General features: G+C 39.2%; 2 protein-coding genes across 4 annotated transcripts in view; one reads left to right on the top strand and one right to left on the bottom strand.

Moving 5' to 3' along the window:
* Window positions 1-640, bottom strand: part of FAM126B (family with sequence similarity 126, member B) — a 41,633-nt gene extending 40,993 nt beyond the window's left edge. For 2 of the 3 annotated variants that reach the window (XM_005874123.2, XM_005874121.2), the window contains exon 1: window positions 184-640. The gene's annotated coding sequence lies outside the window, so the exon portion shown is untranslated. The other variant, XM_005874122.2, reaches the window with a different exon arrangement.
* Window positions 641-5,015: 4,375 nt separating this feature from the next.
* Window positions 5,016-10,259, top strand: NDUFB3 (NADH dehydrogenase (ubiquinone) 1 beta subcomplex, 3, 12kDa). The gene is made up of 2 exons (XM_005874120.2): window positions 5,016-5,191; window positions 9,975-10,259. The coding sequence occupies exons 1-2, from the start codon at window positions 5,046-5,048 to the stop codon at window positions 10,129-10,131; spliced, it is 303 nt and encodes a 100-aa protein (XP_005874182.1). The 5' UTR covers window positions 5,016-5,045; the 3' UTR covers window positions 10,132-10,259.
* Window positions 10,260-15,336: the final 5,077 nt, after the last annotated feature.

Genomic DNA, 15,336 nt, shown 5'->3' with positions numbered 1-15,336 from the left:
CCGCTCCTCGCGACCTCCCAGCGGCTACCTGGGCTACGAAAGGTCCCGAAACCACCGACAGCGCGGCTGCCACCTTCCCAGACCGTCCCCGTCAGGCCCCCGCGAGAGCTCCTGCAGCCGGAGGTGAACACCCCTTCTCGGGAGCCCTCGCGCCCCCCAAAGACAGCGCGGCCGCTCGCTTACCTGTCACCCCGCTGCCTCCGGCTTCTTACCGCCACCGCCTCCCGCAGCCGCCTGCCAACTGCAGCGCAACAAGCAGCCCTCCCACTGGCCGAGTCCACGTTGAACAACAGCCTCACTTATTGGCTGCAGGAGGTCCGCGGCCCGCCCCTCGGTGCAGCGTCTAAGGGATTCCGGTCTGCGAACAAGGAAAACGTCGCCTCTGCCCCGCCCTTCTGTCCTCCACAATGGCACCGATCGTCGTTAGACGACGGATGCACAGATGTGCGGGGAAAAAATGTCGACTGTCAGCCTCCTTCGCGTCATCTCCACCTGGTCCGTAAGTCTGTGACCCCGTCCCGGAACGTTACATGGCTTCTCGGCTTTCCTGCCGGGAGGAACTCCAGGTGACAACTTCCGCTTCCGGTCGGCACCGGCTGGAGGGTTGACTATTGAGTGTCCTGAGAGGTCAGATTGCTGTCAGGTAAATTAGAGAGTTGGTGGGAGATCTCTTGACTGGAACTAGGAATGAGGTATCTATTCTGGAGAATTTAGAAAGGGAGAGACAAAATAAAGCAGGATGATGCGGGTGTGTGGCTCCAGACGGAAGGAGATCGAAGAACTAGCGGGGGAGAACTGTGAAGTCGTGGGGTGGTGGGGGTGGTTGTACAAGGATACAGTGGGAATGACGGGTTATTCAGTCCACATGCTTTTTTCCTGCTCTGCCACCAGCAGCACCCCGTCCCGTGTTTTTTGTTTGTTTGTTTTTGTTTTGTTTGTTTGTTTACCTTTGAGGTGAATAAAGCAGAACAGCCCCCAAATCAAAAATTTGTGAAGGAGGGCCCTAGCCAGTTTAGCTCAGTGGGAAGAGCGTCAGCCTTCGGACTGAAGGGTCCCAGGTTCCATTCCGGTCAAGGGCACAATCCCCAGTGTGGGGGGTTGCAGGAGGCAGCCAATCAATGATTCTCTCTCATCAGTGATGTTTCTATCTCCCTCTCCTTCTCCATTCCTCTCTGACATCAATAAAAATATATTTTTTAAGAAAAATTATGGAGGAATAATTTTAATGCCTGCCTCACAAATATGTATAGTTTTAAGTGAGATTTTTTTTTCTGCTATGAATGTTTTGGGCACGATGTTAAAGTGAAAAAAGCAGGGTACAAAGTCACATCCATTTTTAGAGCGATTTACTCTAAAATGTTTACTATTTTAAAATTGCATGTACATCGGTGCAGGGACTGGAAAGGACACTAAGAATTCATTCGTCTTTTATTTTCTAATGTTCTTAAGAGTATCCACAATTTTAAAAATGAGAGGAAATTGGGGTGTATGCTTGAACGTCTTTGGTAAACCGTAAAATTGCATGTGTTGTAAATGGTATTATCCTCTTATTTCCTTCTTAGGGATTCCAGCCCCTTTTAGTTGAGGTTGATATTACAGGTTCACTCCAAACATAGGTAGATAGCTTTTTAAATTTTCAGGATTACATGGGTTTTCTTTGTAGAACTAACTTCCTTGCTATTCTTGTTGGAACAGTTCTGAACTGGAAATAATAGCCTGTTGTTGAGTCCTTGGCATAATTTGTCACTTTATCTAATTTTCCCTTTTACTGTGAAGTATACATAACAGAAGGGTGTATAAAACATGAGTACTTTTTAAAGAATTATAATTAAGCAAACACTTGTGTACCCACCCTTCAGGTTAGGAAGTAAAGCATGGCCAATACCTTAGAACACTCATTCTCAGCACAAGTGATAGGCCTTCAGGCAGATGAAAATTGGTTCTGAGAGGATGGAACAGTGTGTGAAAAAATCATAGGTACTACTGTGGTGTGTGGCCCTCCCAAGAGCCACAGTACATACACATGTATATAATATATCCGTAGTATTGAAATTTCATTGGAGGAGGGGAGCGAGAATGTGATAAGGAAAACAACTGTCGAAAAAAGCTCCTTTGGCGTACAAGAATTAAGAATAGGTTGAAAAACACTACCTTAGAAGCTCTGATTTTATGTCCTCCACCAAGGGGTGACTACTGTCCTGACTTGTGATAAGCATTCACTTGTTTCAAGCATTCATTTCATTTTCCATCTATAATGCATTCCTAAAAAATGAATTGTTGGGTTCTTCAATTTATATTAATGGGATCAAAGTATATGTATTATGATTCACCCCGTTATCATCGTATTTGTAAGATTCATTCACACTGTTGCATGTTGTTTTTTGTTGTGTGATATTCCATAGGTTTCTATTTCTTAATTAATCCATTGTTGGATATTTGGGTTGTTTATAATTTGGGGCTAGCATCAATGATGTGGTTAAAAAGGTTCTTATAAAATATATCTATTGTTATATACATGCAAGAGTTTCTATAGAGCAGTGTGTTGGCCAATGAAAATATAATGCAAGCCATATATGTAATTTAAAATGTCTTAGTAACCATATTAAAAAGGTAAAAAGAAACATAAAATTAATTTAATATAATCAGTGTTAAAAATTATTAATGAAATATTTTGTTTTCTTCATACTGTCTTCAAGATTTATGTATTTTACACTTGTAGAATATGTTCGTATGCTGTTTTCATAAACACTTGATCTATGTTTATATTTTATCAAATTTACTGTTGATAAAGTAAATCTGTATACCCAAATTGTTCGAAATGCACTCTAAATTTTCCAATAATTAACTTGAGAATCAATTTTGAAATTTAAATTAATTAAAATTAAATAGAAAGTCTAGTTCTCCAGTTGCACTAACCTCATTCCAGTGCTAGTGGCTAACATATTGGGCAATGCAGATCTAGAGTATATAAACTTAGGAATAGAATTGCTAGGCCATAAGGTATTCAAATGTTCAGCTTTTCTAGGTCATGCCAGTTTTTCAGAGTGGTTGTGCTAAGTCACATTCTTGCCCCCTGGGTGTGAAAGTGGAAGGCACATCGCAGTGAGCTGAAGTTTATTTTTATGTTATGTATAAAAATAATACTAGTAAAACTGAAGTCTTTATGTTACTATTGAGGGCATATTTTATTTAAGGAAACAAACTTATCAATTAAAAAGGGGTCCTTTTTAAAAAAATTTTTTTTATTAATTTCAGGGAGGAAGGGAGAAGGAGAGAGATAGAAACATCAATGATGAGAGAGAATCATTGGTCTGCTGCCTCCTGCACACCCCCTACTGGGAAGCGAGCCCACAACCTAGGCATGTGCCCTGACCAGGAATTGAACCATGACTTCCTGGTTCATAGGTAGACACTCAACCACTGAGCCAAATAGATGATGGATAGATAAATAGATAAGGTCACATGCTCAGGTTTCGGGTTCCATCCCCTGTGGGGTGCATACATGTGTCTCTGTCTCCCCCCCTCCCCCCTTCACCCCCTTTCTTTCTCCCTTTCTCTCTCTTTAAAAAATCAATTTAAAAGAACATGTTATTTTAAAAAATTCAACCCATTGTCTGTTTTGTGTACAGGCCATCAGTTAATAATGTTTTTTTACAGACAATCATGTACAATCAGTTTGATATTAAGGAACACTAAACTTTAAGCCCTAGTGAAGCAAAATGTTATCCCCCCAAAAATTCCATTTTCCTCATCAGTAGACCTGTATTACAAAAAAATATGCTCTGTTATTATTATGTTTTGAATGTTATCAACAAAATATTTGTGGAAAGTTGTTTTCTCTTGCTTTATAAGTACCCACATAGTCTAAAATATTTACTATCTGGCTCTTTACAGAAAAAGTTCGTGCGATCATGTATATGTTTAAACACAATAATGCTGCATTTTAATAGGATCATCTAAAGAAAGTAATAAATCAGTATGTAAAACATCTTCAATATGCATATTTATGCACAATGAAAGGACTAGAAGAAAGGGAACGGTATTGCTTAGAAATTAGGAACAAGGGCTCTGAAACCAAACTGCAAGGTTCAAAACCCAGCTGTACCATTTATTATTGTTGTGACCTTCAGAAAGTTACCTTCATGCACCCTCATTGTCTTCATCTATAAAATGAAGATAATAATTGTAATTTAAGTTCAAATAGTTGCTTTGAAGTAACAGAGTTAATACATGTAAAGTCCTTTAGGGTACGTGGCACTGCCATTATTTTAATGGAGAAAGGAATAAACAAAATAAATGACCATCTCTGAGTGATGGGATTATTGATTATTTTATATGTGTGTGTTTCCTAACTGTGAACATACACTGGTTATGTAATAACATACTGTTTTATTAGTTCTCTCTTTAAAACATTAATTTTAAATGTTTTACCTTAAAACATTAATAGTACACTTGGTTATTGTGCATATTTCTCTCTTACTTTAATCTTTTCCTATAGACATGGCCCATGGACATGAACATGAGCATGGACATGGTCATGGTAAAATGGAACTTCCAGATTATAGAAAATGGAAGATAGGAACGGTATTGCTTAGAAATTAGGAACAAGGGCTCTGAAACCAAACTGCAAGGTTCAAAACCCAGCTGTACCATTTATTATTGTTGTGACCTTCAGAAAGTTACCTTCATGCACCCTCATTGTCTTCATCTATAAAATGAAGATAATAATTGTAATTTAAGTTCAAATAGTTGCTTTGAAGTAACAGAGTTAATACATGTAAAGTCCTTTAGGGTACGTGGCACTGCCATTATTTTAATGGAGAAAGGAATAAACAAAATAAATGACCATCTCTGAGTGATGGGATTATTGATTATTTTATATGTGTGTGTTTCCTAACTGTGAACATACACTGGTTATGTAATAACATACTGTTTTATTAGTTCTCTCTTTAAAACATTAATTTTAAATGTTTTACCTTAAAACATTAATAGTACACTTGGTTATTGTGCATATTTCTCTCTTACTTTAATCTTTTCCTATAGACATGGCCCATGGACATGAACATGAGCATGGACATGGTCATGGTAAAATGGAACTTCCAGATTATAGAAAATGGAAGATAGAAGGGACACCATTAGAAACTGTGCAGGAGAAGCTGGCGGCACGGGGGCTCAAGGATCCATGGGGCCGGTAAGAATCATTAAATAATTTAGATAGAATTTATCATAGAGAATCATTATCTGTTTCTTTTTCATGTATTTCCCTTTTAAAAAAAATCATTGAGAATGGCTTTTTACATTAAAGTTTTAAAATCTGTTTTGTTGAAGTACCATTTACATACAGTAAAATTCACCCATTTTAAGTGTTTAATTCCATGAGTCTTGATAAATGTATACAATTATGTAACCACCACAGTCATGATAAAAACGATTTCTGTCACCCCAAAAGTTCTTCCGTGCCCCTTTCACGCTCAGTGTCATCCGACCCCTGGCTCCTGGCAGCCATTGATCTGCTTTTTGTCTCCAGTTTTCGCTTTCCTGGCCACTTTCACTTGGTGTGCTGCTTTGGAGACTTAGGCGCATTGTTAGCTTGTATCCCTAGTTCCTTCCTTATTGACTGCTGAGCAATATCCACTGTGTGCACAGACCTCATTTTGTTTGCAGTTCACCAGTTAATTGCCTTTTGTGTTGTTTCCAGTTTTTAACCGTTCCATTATGAGTAAAGATGCTATAACCAATCAAGTACAAGTCTGAGTGAACATGATGTTTTCATTTCTCTAAGAGTAGGATTTCTGGATCATAGAATTAGTGTGTGTTTATTTTCATAGGAAAACTGCCAAACTGTTTTTCAAAGTAGCTGTACCATTTTGCATCCCACCAGCAATGTATGAGAATTTCAGTTGTTCAATGTCCTCCTCATCAATCCCTGGTATTATTGGTCTTTTAATTTTAGCCATTTTAGTGAATGTTGTGCCTCTTTGTGATTTTAATTTGCATTTCCATGGTTCCATGACGACATGATGATAGCATTCTTTTCCAGTGCTTATTTGTCATTAGTGCTTTCTCCCTGCCCCCTTTGATGCAGTGGCTATTCACATATTTTGCCCATTTACTTATCAGGGTGTTTGTCTTCTTTTACTGAATTACTAGAGGCCCGGTGCATGAAACTCATGCACGGGTAGGGTCCCTAGGCCTGGCCAGTGATCAGGGCCAATCGGGGCCTTCTGGCTGCTGGCTGGGGCCTTCCTTCCCCTGCTGCCGGCTGCCAGCCAGGGCCTTTCTTTGTTCCACGCCACCCTCTGGTGGTCAGCACATGTCATAGCGAGCAATTGAACTGGTCTCCTGGTCGAACTCCCAAGGGGACACTTCACATATTAGCCTTTTATATACATAGATGAGAGTTCTCTATATGTTTTTAAAATTTAAGTCCTTTATCAGATATATATTTTACAAATGTTTTTTGGGTTTTTTTTTATATTTCTTTTTTTAAATGTATTTTTATTGATTTCAGAGAGGATGAGAGAGAGAGAGAGAGAGAGAGGGAGAGAAAGGGTGGGAGAAACATCAGTGATGAGAGAGAATCATTGATTGGCTGCCTCTTGCACACCCCTACTGGGAATCGAGCCTGAAACCCGGGTATATGCCTGGACCGGACTGTCAGGGCCAGCCTGACAGGTTGAGCCGGGCTGAGGCAGGGAGGTGAGAATTGAGAAAAGAAAGAAAGACAGGAAAGTGGGATCGGGAGGACTATAGCTCTCGAGGAACTGAAGCAAGTTTATTAGCCACACAATCCTATTTATACACAAGACATTGAATAGGAGGTCTGTCAAGAGGAATGTATTCTTTGTTCCTCTTAATCTCTAAGGGAGAGACACAGCAGAAGGACAAGTTCTCAGTACAGCATATCTCAGTAAATAGTTACAGACTTCTTGGTAAGCCATGAAAGGCTGTTCTCATTCTACTGATAATCGCCATCCAAACAAGTCTGGGAAAACTGTGTGGGTAAGGGTCCCAGCCTTGCTAGCCCCTTCAGGTGCAAGGACCTTGCCAGCTTACATCTGGCCCCCAACACCGGACCAGGAATCAAACCATGACTTCCTGGTTCATAGGTTGATGCTCAACCACTGAGCCATTCCGGCTGGGCTACAAATGTTTTTTTCCTAAGAGTGTGGCTTATTTTTTCATTTTTTAAATAATGTCTTTCAAAGAGTTTTAAATTTTGATGAAGTCCCAATCTGGCACTTTTCTATTATGGTTTGTGCTTTTTGCACCCTAAATTGTCTCCTATGGTTTCTCTTAGAAGTTTTTATAGTGTTACTTTTATATCATGTGAGGTGAGGATGAAAGTATTTTTGCATTTGGACATCCAGTTGTTCCAGCACCATTTGCTAAGACTGTCTTTCCCATATTGATTTACCTTATGCCTTTGTAAAAAATCAATTGACAATATCTGTGTGGTCTATTTCTGGATTCTATTCTGTTATCCTGATCAATATGTCCACTCTATGACAATACTTCACTGTCTTCAAATCAGGTAGCATAAGATCTCCATTTTTAAAAAAAGCTATTTTAGGTTCTTTGCATTTACATTTAAAATTTAGATTGAATGTTTCAGTTTCTATAAAAAGCCTTCTTAGATTTTAATTGGGATTTCACTGAATCTATAGCTCAATTGAGGATAATCGATATCTTAACACTATAGAATCTTCTAGTCCATGAACAATTTAGATCCTCTTTAATTCCTCAGCAGTGTTTTATTGCTTTATATATAGGTCTTTACATATTTTATTAAATTTATCCTGAGTTTTTCCATATTTTAATAGTATTGTAAATGGTATTTTAAACTTTAATTTTCAGTTTTTTGCTAATATATAAAAATATAATTGGGGTTTATATGTTGACTTTGTATCATGTTCCCTTGCTAAATTCACTTTTTAGTTCCAAAATTTTTTTTACAGATTGTTTAGACTGTACTTCATAAGTGATCACTTTGTGTACACTTGTTTTATTTCTTCCTTTTCAATCTATAAACTTTTAATTTCTATTTTCTTTGCATTATTGTACTGGCTAACACTCCTAGTATAATGTTGAATAAAAGTGGTATAAATGGACATTCTTGCCTGTTCTGCATGTATTGAGATGCTCACATAGTTCTTTTTTTTTTAAATATATTTTATTGATTTTTTTACAGAGAGGAAGGGAGAGGGATAGAGAGTTAGAAACATTGATGAGAGAGAAACATCAATCAGCTGCCTCCTGCACACTCCCTACTGGGGATGTGCCCGCAACTAAGGTACATGCCCTTGACCGGAATTGAACCTGGGACCCTTGAGTCCGCAGGCTGATGCTCTATCCACTGAGCCAAACTGGTTAGGGCTCGCATAGTTCTTTTATTCTGTTAATATGATGAATTACTCTTATTGGTTTTTCAAAGATTAAACCAATCTTGAATTCCTAAGATAAATTTTATTTCATCATGATATATTATCCTTTATATATATTGCTGGATTCAATTTTCTAAAATATTGTTAGGAATATTTGCATCTGCCCTAGCTGGTTTGGCTCAGTGGATAGAGTGTCGGCCTGCGGACTGAAGGGTCCCAGGTTCGGTTCCAGCCAAGGGCACATGCCTGGGTTGCAGGCTTTGTCCCCAGTGGGGGATGTGCAGGAGGCAGCCAATCGGTGATTCTCTCTCATCATTGATGTTTCTATCTCTCCCTCTCCCTTCCTCTCTGAAATCAATAAAGATATATTTAAAAAAAAAAAAATATTTGCATCTGCCATTAAAAAAAAAAGAAGAATATTTGCATCTGCCCTAACCGGTTTGGCTCAGTGGATAGAGCGTCAGCCTGTGGACTGAAGGGTCCCAGGTTTGATTCCGGTCAAGGGCATGTACCTTGGTTGCGGGCACATCCCCAGTTGGGGGGGGGAGGGGGGGTGCCCCCAGTTGGGGGGGGGGAGGGGGGGTGCAGGAGGCAGCTGATTGATGTTTCTCTCTCATCGATGTTTCTCTCTATCCCTCTCCCTTCCTCTCTGTAAAAAAATCAATAAAATATATTTTTTTAAAAGAATATTTGCATCTAAAATAAATAAAAATTAAAAATAAAAAAAGAATATTTGCATCTGTGTTCATGAGGGATATTACTCTATAGTTTTCTTCTAATGTCTTTGTCTAACTTTGGTTATCTAAATTGTATTTGCTTAGCTTATATTTTCTAATAAGTCAGATTTTTACTTAAGTGGTTGTTGTTCTTCATAACATGATTTTTTTTTCCCACTCACTTATCGCTGCCTGTGAGAGAAGACTGTTTTCAGGAGAGGTCTCAGACTTCTGTTTACACCTCTGTTTAGGGTGCTCAGAAGAGTGATTGCCAGAGCAGGAAATCAGTCTTCTAAACTTCAGGCTGCTGTGACAGAGAAATGTATTAGTAGTAAGAATAATGTCAAATGTTACATACTCTCTGTGCCAAAATGTATCACACATCACCCTGTTTATTCTTTATAATAACACTATAAGGTAGACAGTCATCACTGAGTAGGAGAGGAAGCAGGCCCTGACAGGTTAAGTAACTTGCCCATCCTAAAAGGTTGTGAATCTAGTGTAAGTGGCAGAGCAAAGATTAATACTCTAACTACCTCTGTCCATGATGCTGTAATGACTAGTATAGGCAAAGCCACACGGCTGACCTGTGATGGATAGGGCCAAAGAAAGTCTTGCATTTGAGGATTTTGTAAAAATCCTGAGTATTATGATTGTGAATATGAAATCAAGTGTTTTTTCTTCTACTTTATATGTGAAACGTGGGCATATAGACCTAATCGTCCTATGTCACAGAAAGATACCTATTGTGGTCCATTTAGATGGTCTTATATAAGGTTGCATCTGCATCTGTTAAAAAGATGAAAATTAAATGTATTGTACTCAGTGAATGTGCATGTATGTGATTATAACCTTTGCCCTTTTTTTTTTCTAGCAATGAAGCTTGGAGATACATGGGTGGCTTTGCAGACAATGTTACCTTTGTTGGTGCAATGTTAAAAGGATTCAAATGGGGATTTGCTGCATTTGTGGTAGCTGTAGGGGTTGAATATTTCCTGGAGTCCCAGAATAAAGATAAGAAGCATCACTGAAGATATTACCTGGAAGTATCTTAGTGGTTCTTAACTCTGTTATTAAAATAAGATTTCTTCACTGTAGCCTACTCATCTGTGTGTCCCTTAAAGATACTAGTAAGATTTAATAAAGAATACATGTTCCAGTCTGGTTTTGTCATTCTTAAAAAAAAAGGTGTTTCAAACCATATTAGATTTGCTTTAGAACATGTGGTGGTTGAGGTACACATAGCAGTGCATTCTCTACAGAGCAGCCAGCCAGCATATATTTCAACAAATGTGTATGTTTTAAATGGACAGGGTCTTAAAAAAATTAAATAGTGATAAAATTTCCCATCTTAACTATTTTTTAGTGTACAGTTGCTGGTATTAAATACATTCATAATTTGCAACCATCACCATCATCCATCTCCATAGCTCTTCATCTTTTAAAATTAAAAGTCTATGCCCATGTATAATAATAAAAGGGTAATATGCTAATTAGACCTGACGTCCTTCCGGACGAAGCCAGGGCTGGAGGGAAGCCCAGGTCCCGGGAAGCTGATGCTGGCAGCTGGGGGGAGGAAGGCCTATTCTTGCACAAATTTCGTGCATCGGGTCTCTAGTTATACAATAATTCCCTACTCCCCCTTACATCAACACCTGGCAACCACCATTCTACTTTCTGTCTCTATGATTTTGACTTCTCTAAGCACCTCATGTACTAGGAAGTGGAATTATACAGTCTTTGTTACTGGCTTATCTCACTTAGCCTGATGTCCCCAAGTTTCATCCATGTTGTAGCATCAAAATTTCCTTTCTTTTTAAAGCTGAATAATATTACATTGTATGTATATGTCATAATTTGCTTATCCATTCATTGATGGACTCTTGGGTTACTTCCACATTTTAGCTATTATAAATAATGCGGCTATGAACATGGTGTATGAACAGGTTTGTAAATGGTGGTTGGCCTTGCTGCTTTTACTATCTCCTGCAGGTGGTTAGAGAGACCTCTACAGTATTATACTATTAGATTAGATACTTCCTGCCCAGTTCTGATTGACTATGTATCATGTTCATTTTTCTTTATTGTGATATTTTCTACTCTTGATTTAGTCCTCTTTCCCATGTTGTGAAAAGTGACATTTTTTCTAACAATACACTAGACATTTTTCCCACATTGAATTTAAAAAATTTAATTAAATCTCTAAAGTTGAGACAACTCAGATTGTTGAAAAGAGATATTTTTTGCTTTAATAACAAAGCTAAGCCCTAACCACTTTGGCTCAGTGGATAGAGCATCAGCCTGTGTACTGACGGGTCCCCGGTTCGATTCTGGCCACATACCTGGGTTGCAGGCTTCTCCCTGGCCCAGGCCCTGGTCAGGGCATGTGTAGGAGGCAACCAATCGATGTGTTTCTCTCACATTGATATTTCTCTCTAGGTTTACCTCTCTCTTCCACTCTAAAAATCAAGGAAAAATATCCTCGGGTGAGGATTAAAAAAAAAAAAGCTAAATCAGTGGTTCTCAACCTTCCTAATGCCGCGACCCTTTAATACAGTACCTCATGTTGTGGTGACCCCCAATTTCATTGTTACAAATTGAACATAATTAAAGCATAGTGATTAATCACAAAAACAGTATGTAATTATATATGTGTTTTCCGATGGTCTTAGGTGACCCCTGTGAAAGGGTTGTTCCAACCCCAAAGGGGTCGTGACCCACAGGTTGAGAACCGCTGAGCTAAATAAAACGCATGATTTTTTTTCTTTGTAAATTTTAATTTGTAAATATAAGCTTGAGAAATTACTAAACAAATGAGAGGAATTTCTAATAAGCTGATAGTAATAAATGGAATATGGTAGAATGGAATAAAAAAAGATAAATAAGATAAGGGAAGAGTTTAACAAGGAATAAAGAGAAGGAACAAAAAGCAATAGAACAAGTAAAAATAGCAAGGTGGAAGATTTAAACTTAATTATATTAATTATAGCAAATGGTCTAAAATTTAAACTCTAAAGCATTCCAATTAAAAGACATTGTCTTGCCCTGTCCGTTGTTAGGGTGTTGTCCCGCGACACCAAGGTTGTGGGTTCAGTCCCTGTTCAGAGCACATACAAGAATCAACCAATGAATGCATAAAGAAGTGGAACAACAAATCAATGTTTCTCCCTTTCTCTAATCAATTTTTAAAAAAATGTATGGACCTACTGCCTGGATTCCATAGGAGCTACAAAGCACACAAACCACTGTCATTTTAGCTGTTGCCATCACTTGGACTAGAGCCAACTAATGAGAGATTTGTTCTTAAGATGTAAGACCATGGAAAAATGCTAATTATGTGTTTGCTAGTCTCAAAATAAGCACTGTGGATGATTATATGTAAAAGTATTGGCCCCATTTTGTATGTAGGGCAAGTCCCTAGTAAAGTAACAAAGCCTAAGATGGCATAGCTAGTAAGTTCCAGAGTTAGATTTTGAATCCAAGGTTGACTCTACAGCCCATAGTAAAGGCTATATTACACTATCATGTCATATGTGATACATACTATAAGATGCTATAAAATTATTCTTTGGATTTTTTATTTATTTTCTTGGTATGGGAAAAGTTGTATTTACAGCTCTTCTTTGTAACAATAATCTGGTATGAGATAGTTATACAATACAGAATAGACCAATCGAACACATTTTGTACACTGAACACTCATAAAGCTGAGTATGAAGATTATAGAAAAACACTAAAGCCAAAGGAGCAATGGTCATAAAACTGGTTAAATATAACATCTGTTATATCAGCAAGTCAAAGAAAAAGCTACTCTATATCCACAATCCTTATGTGTGCCAACGAAAAGCGATAGAGCTTAAAGAAATGAAGGCCTGGACTTCAGGAGCTATAGGTTCAATTCCTAGTTCTGTTACTAACCCCCAGGAATACTTCCTCGTCTATTAAAGTGAATCTTTGTGGGTTCTTAGTGTGTTATAGGGGGAGATCAGAGGACCTTGATGAGTGCACCAGCTAGAATCTTACGAGCTCAAATACATTGCAACCTAAAGTATTATTATGAAATCTTTAAGAGATGATTCCTGGTTTTCCTTAGTTCCTTTTCTACAAAATGGTACAATTAGTTGTAACGAACCATTGTCCTTTAAAAAATCTAAGGTATGGCATGTAATGTTTCATTAAAAGAGACAATAATGAATACAGTAATTTTACTGTACAACTATACTTTGAAGGTAACTCTGTTTTGACATACCTAAAAAATGATACATTTTTTTATAGTGACATTAAAGATGTGTACAAAGCCGGGCTGGCGTGGTTCAGTGGTTGACCATCGACCTATGAACCATGAAGGCACAGTTCGATTCTCGGTCAGGGCACATGCCCGGGTTGCAGGCTTAAACCCTAGTGTGGAGTATGCGAGAGGCAGCCAATCAATGATTCTCATCATTAATGTTTCTATCTCTCCCTCTCCCTTCCTCTCTGAAATCAATAAAAATACATATTTTTTAAAATGTGTACCAAGACAAAGGCATGGAAAGAATAGGAATTTATGCATGTGGAAAGTTAATATGGTGGAAGAAACACATTAGGAGAAAATGAAAACGGTAAAAAAGGGATTACAGGATATGGGTATAATGGAAATAGTAGAAACAAGCAGAACTTGGTATACAGTAGGGTGTATTTATAGTCATCCACTTGCTGCTTCAATCAAATGTAGACCTTAATGAAACTGTGGAAAGGAAAATGCTTTATATTAGGGTTTTTAAAAATATATTTTAAAATCGCAGGGGCGAACAAAGGGACTTTTCAGCAAGTTTTTACAGACTGTACTTGATGTGTGTTCATGGAATTTAATATCTATGTTTAACAAAACTAACCTTCTTGAAGTAGATAAGTAGCTTAAGAAGATTTTTACAAAGAAACTGCTAATGCAAGAATAAGCAAACAAGAAGAAAATAACAGTTATGAACTCTTCGTCAAGAACATTATCAGAGGATTCCGAGCAAGATGGCGGCATAGGTAAACACCGGAGACTGCTGCCGCAAACAACCACTTCAAAAATACAACTAAAAGACGGAACGGACATCACCCAGAACCACAGGAAGGCTGGCTGAGGAGAGACTCTTCAACTAGAAGGAAAAATAACAGCACACCGAGGCTCAGAGGAGGCGCAGTGTGGAAAATACTCAGGTGCGGAGGTGCGCGCGCAAAGCGGGCTGGTGGCTGAGAGCGCGGTTGTCGTTTTCGGTCAGGGGGGAGTCTCAGACTCTGAGCTCCAGATACGGGCGAATCGCTGGGGACTCGGACCCAAACGGGAGAAGCGGGAGTGTCTGGCATCAGTTGGAAGGCAGCTTTCCCTCCGAGGTTTGCAGCGGTTCCGGGGGTTCTGAGAAGCAGAGCCTCTGGGAACAGGACTGAGGGCACCATAACGGCTCCCTCCGCCCGCCCTGTTGAGCCCGCCCCGCCCAAGCCCTGCGCAGAGCCATTTGCCGGATCGCCTCAGGCAAAGGCTAGATTAGCACCTCCCCAGAGGACAGAAGTTTTCCGCGGCAGACACAGCTGATTCACACAGCCAGTCGGCCTGGTGGTCAAATCCCTCTAGTATTAACTACAACAATCAAGGCTCAACTAGAACAAGACTGCGCACAAAGACCACTAGGGGGTGCAGATGTTTCTCTCTCATCGATGTTTCTAACTCTCTCCCTTCCTCTCTGTAAAATATTTAAAAAAAAAGAAGAAGAAGATAAGGTAATGACTGATAAGTCTTGCTCAAAAGTGCTAACACGGAGGGACGCATTTATTTAGGTGGCAGATGCCTTCCTAGCGCCTGTTACAGCTGGATAGAGGTAGTCTGCAGGGTGGCCTACCCTGTCCCCTCTCGGCAGCCCCCTGAACAGGGACTGCCAGGACCACCGGGAAGGGGCTTCCTTCTGGGCCTGCCTTCCGGTTAGTTGGGTTTGGAATAGGACTTTGCTTCAGGTTTTGGGGACAGAGAATGAATTGGTTTAAAGCACTAGAGCCAAATCCCAAGATGATTCCCAGGATATGTCTGTCCTCCCTTCTTCCTCTCCTGCACTTCAAAGGAACAAGAAGGGAACTGGAGGGCTGAGGGCAGTTGTGCTGGAGAATTCCTGCCGTCTGGGTAAACTTGGTTTTCTGTTCGTTAGCCTTCTCATCTCTAAGATGGGAATAGGTTGTCCTTTGCTTTTTTGGGTAGTTAGACATTTTAAAGTCCAGGC

This window comes from Myotis brandtii, unplaced genomic scaffold (assembly GCF_000412655.1).
Source record: "Myotis brandtii unplaced genomic scaffold, ASM41265v1 scaffold4259, whole genome shotgun sequence".
Classification (NCBI taxonomy): domain Eukaryota; kingdom Metazoa; phylum Chordata; class Mammalia; order Chiroptera; family Vespertilionidae; genus Myotis; species Myotis brandtii.
Note: the sequence above shows the minus strand (reverse complement) of the source record. Positions and strands in the feature narration are given on the sequence as shown.

What these genes read in the sequence shown, in the direction of transcription:
- NDUFB3 (XM_005874120.2), top strand. Translation starts at nt 5,046, where the DNA reads ATGGCCCATGGACATGAACATGAGCATGGACATGGTCATGGTAAAATG. An exon ending in CTCAAGGATCCATGGGGCCG is followed by an intron (nt 5,192 to 9,974) that starts GTAAGAATCATT and finishes TTTTTTTTCTAG; the next exon opens with CAATGAAGCTTGGAGATACA.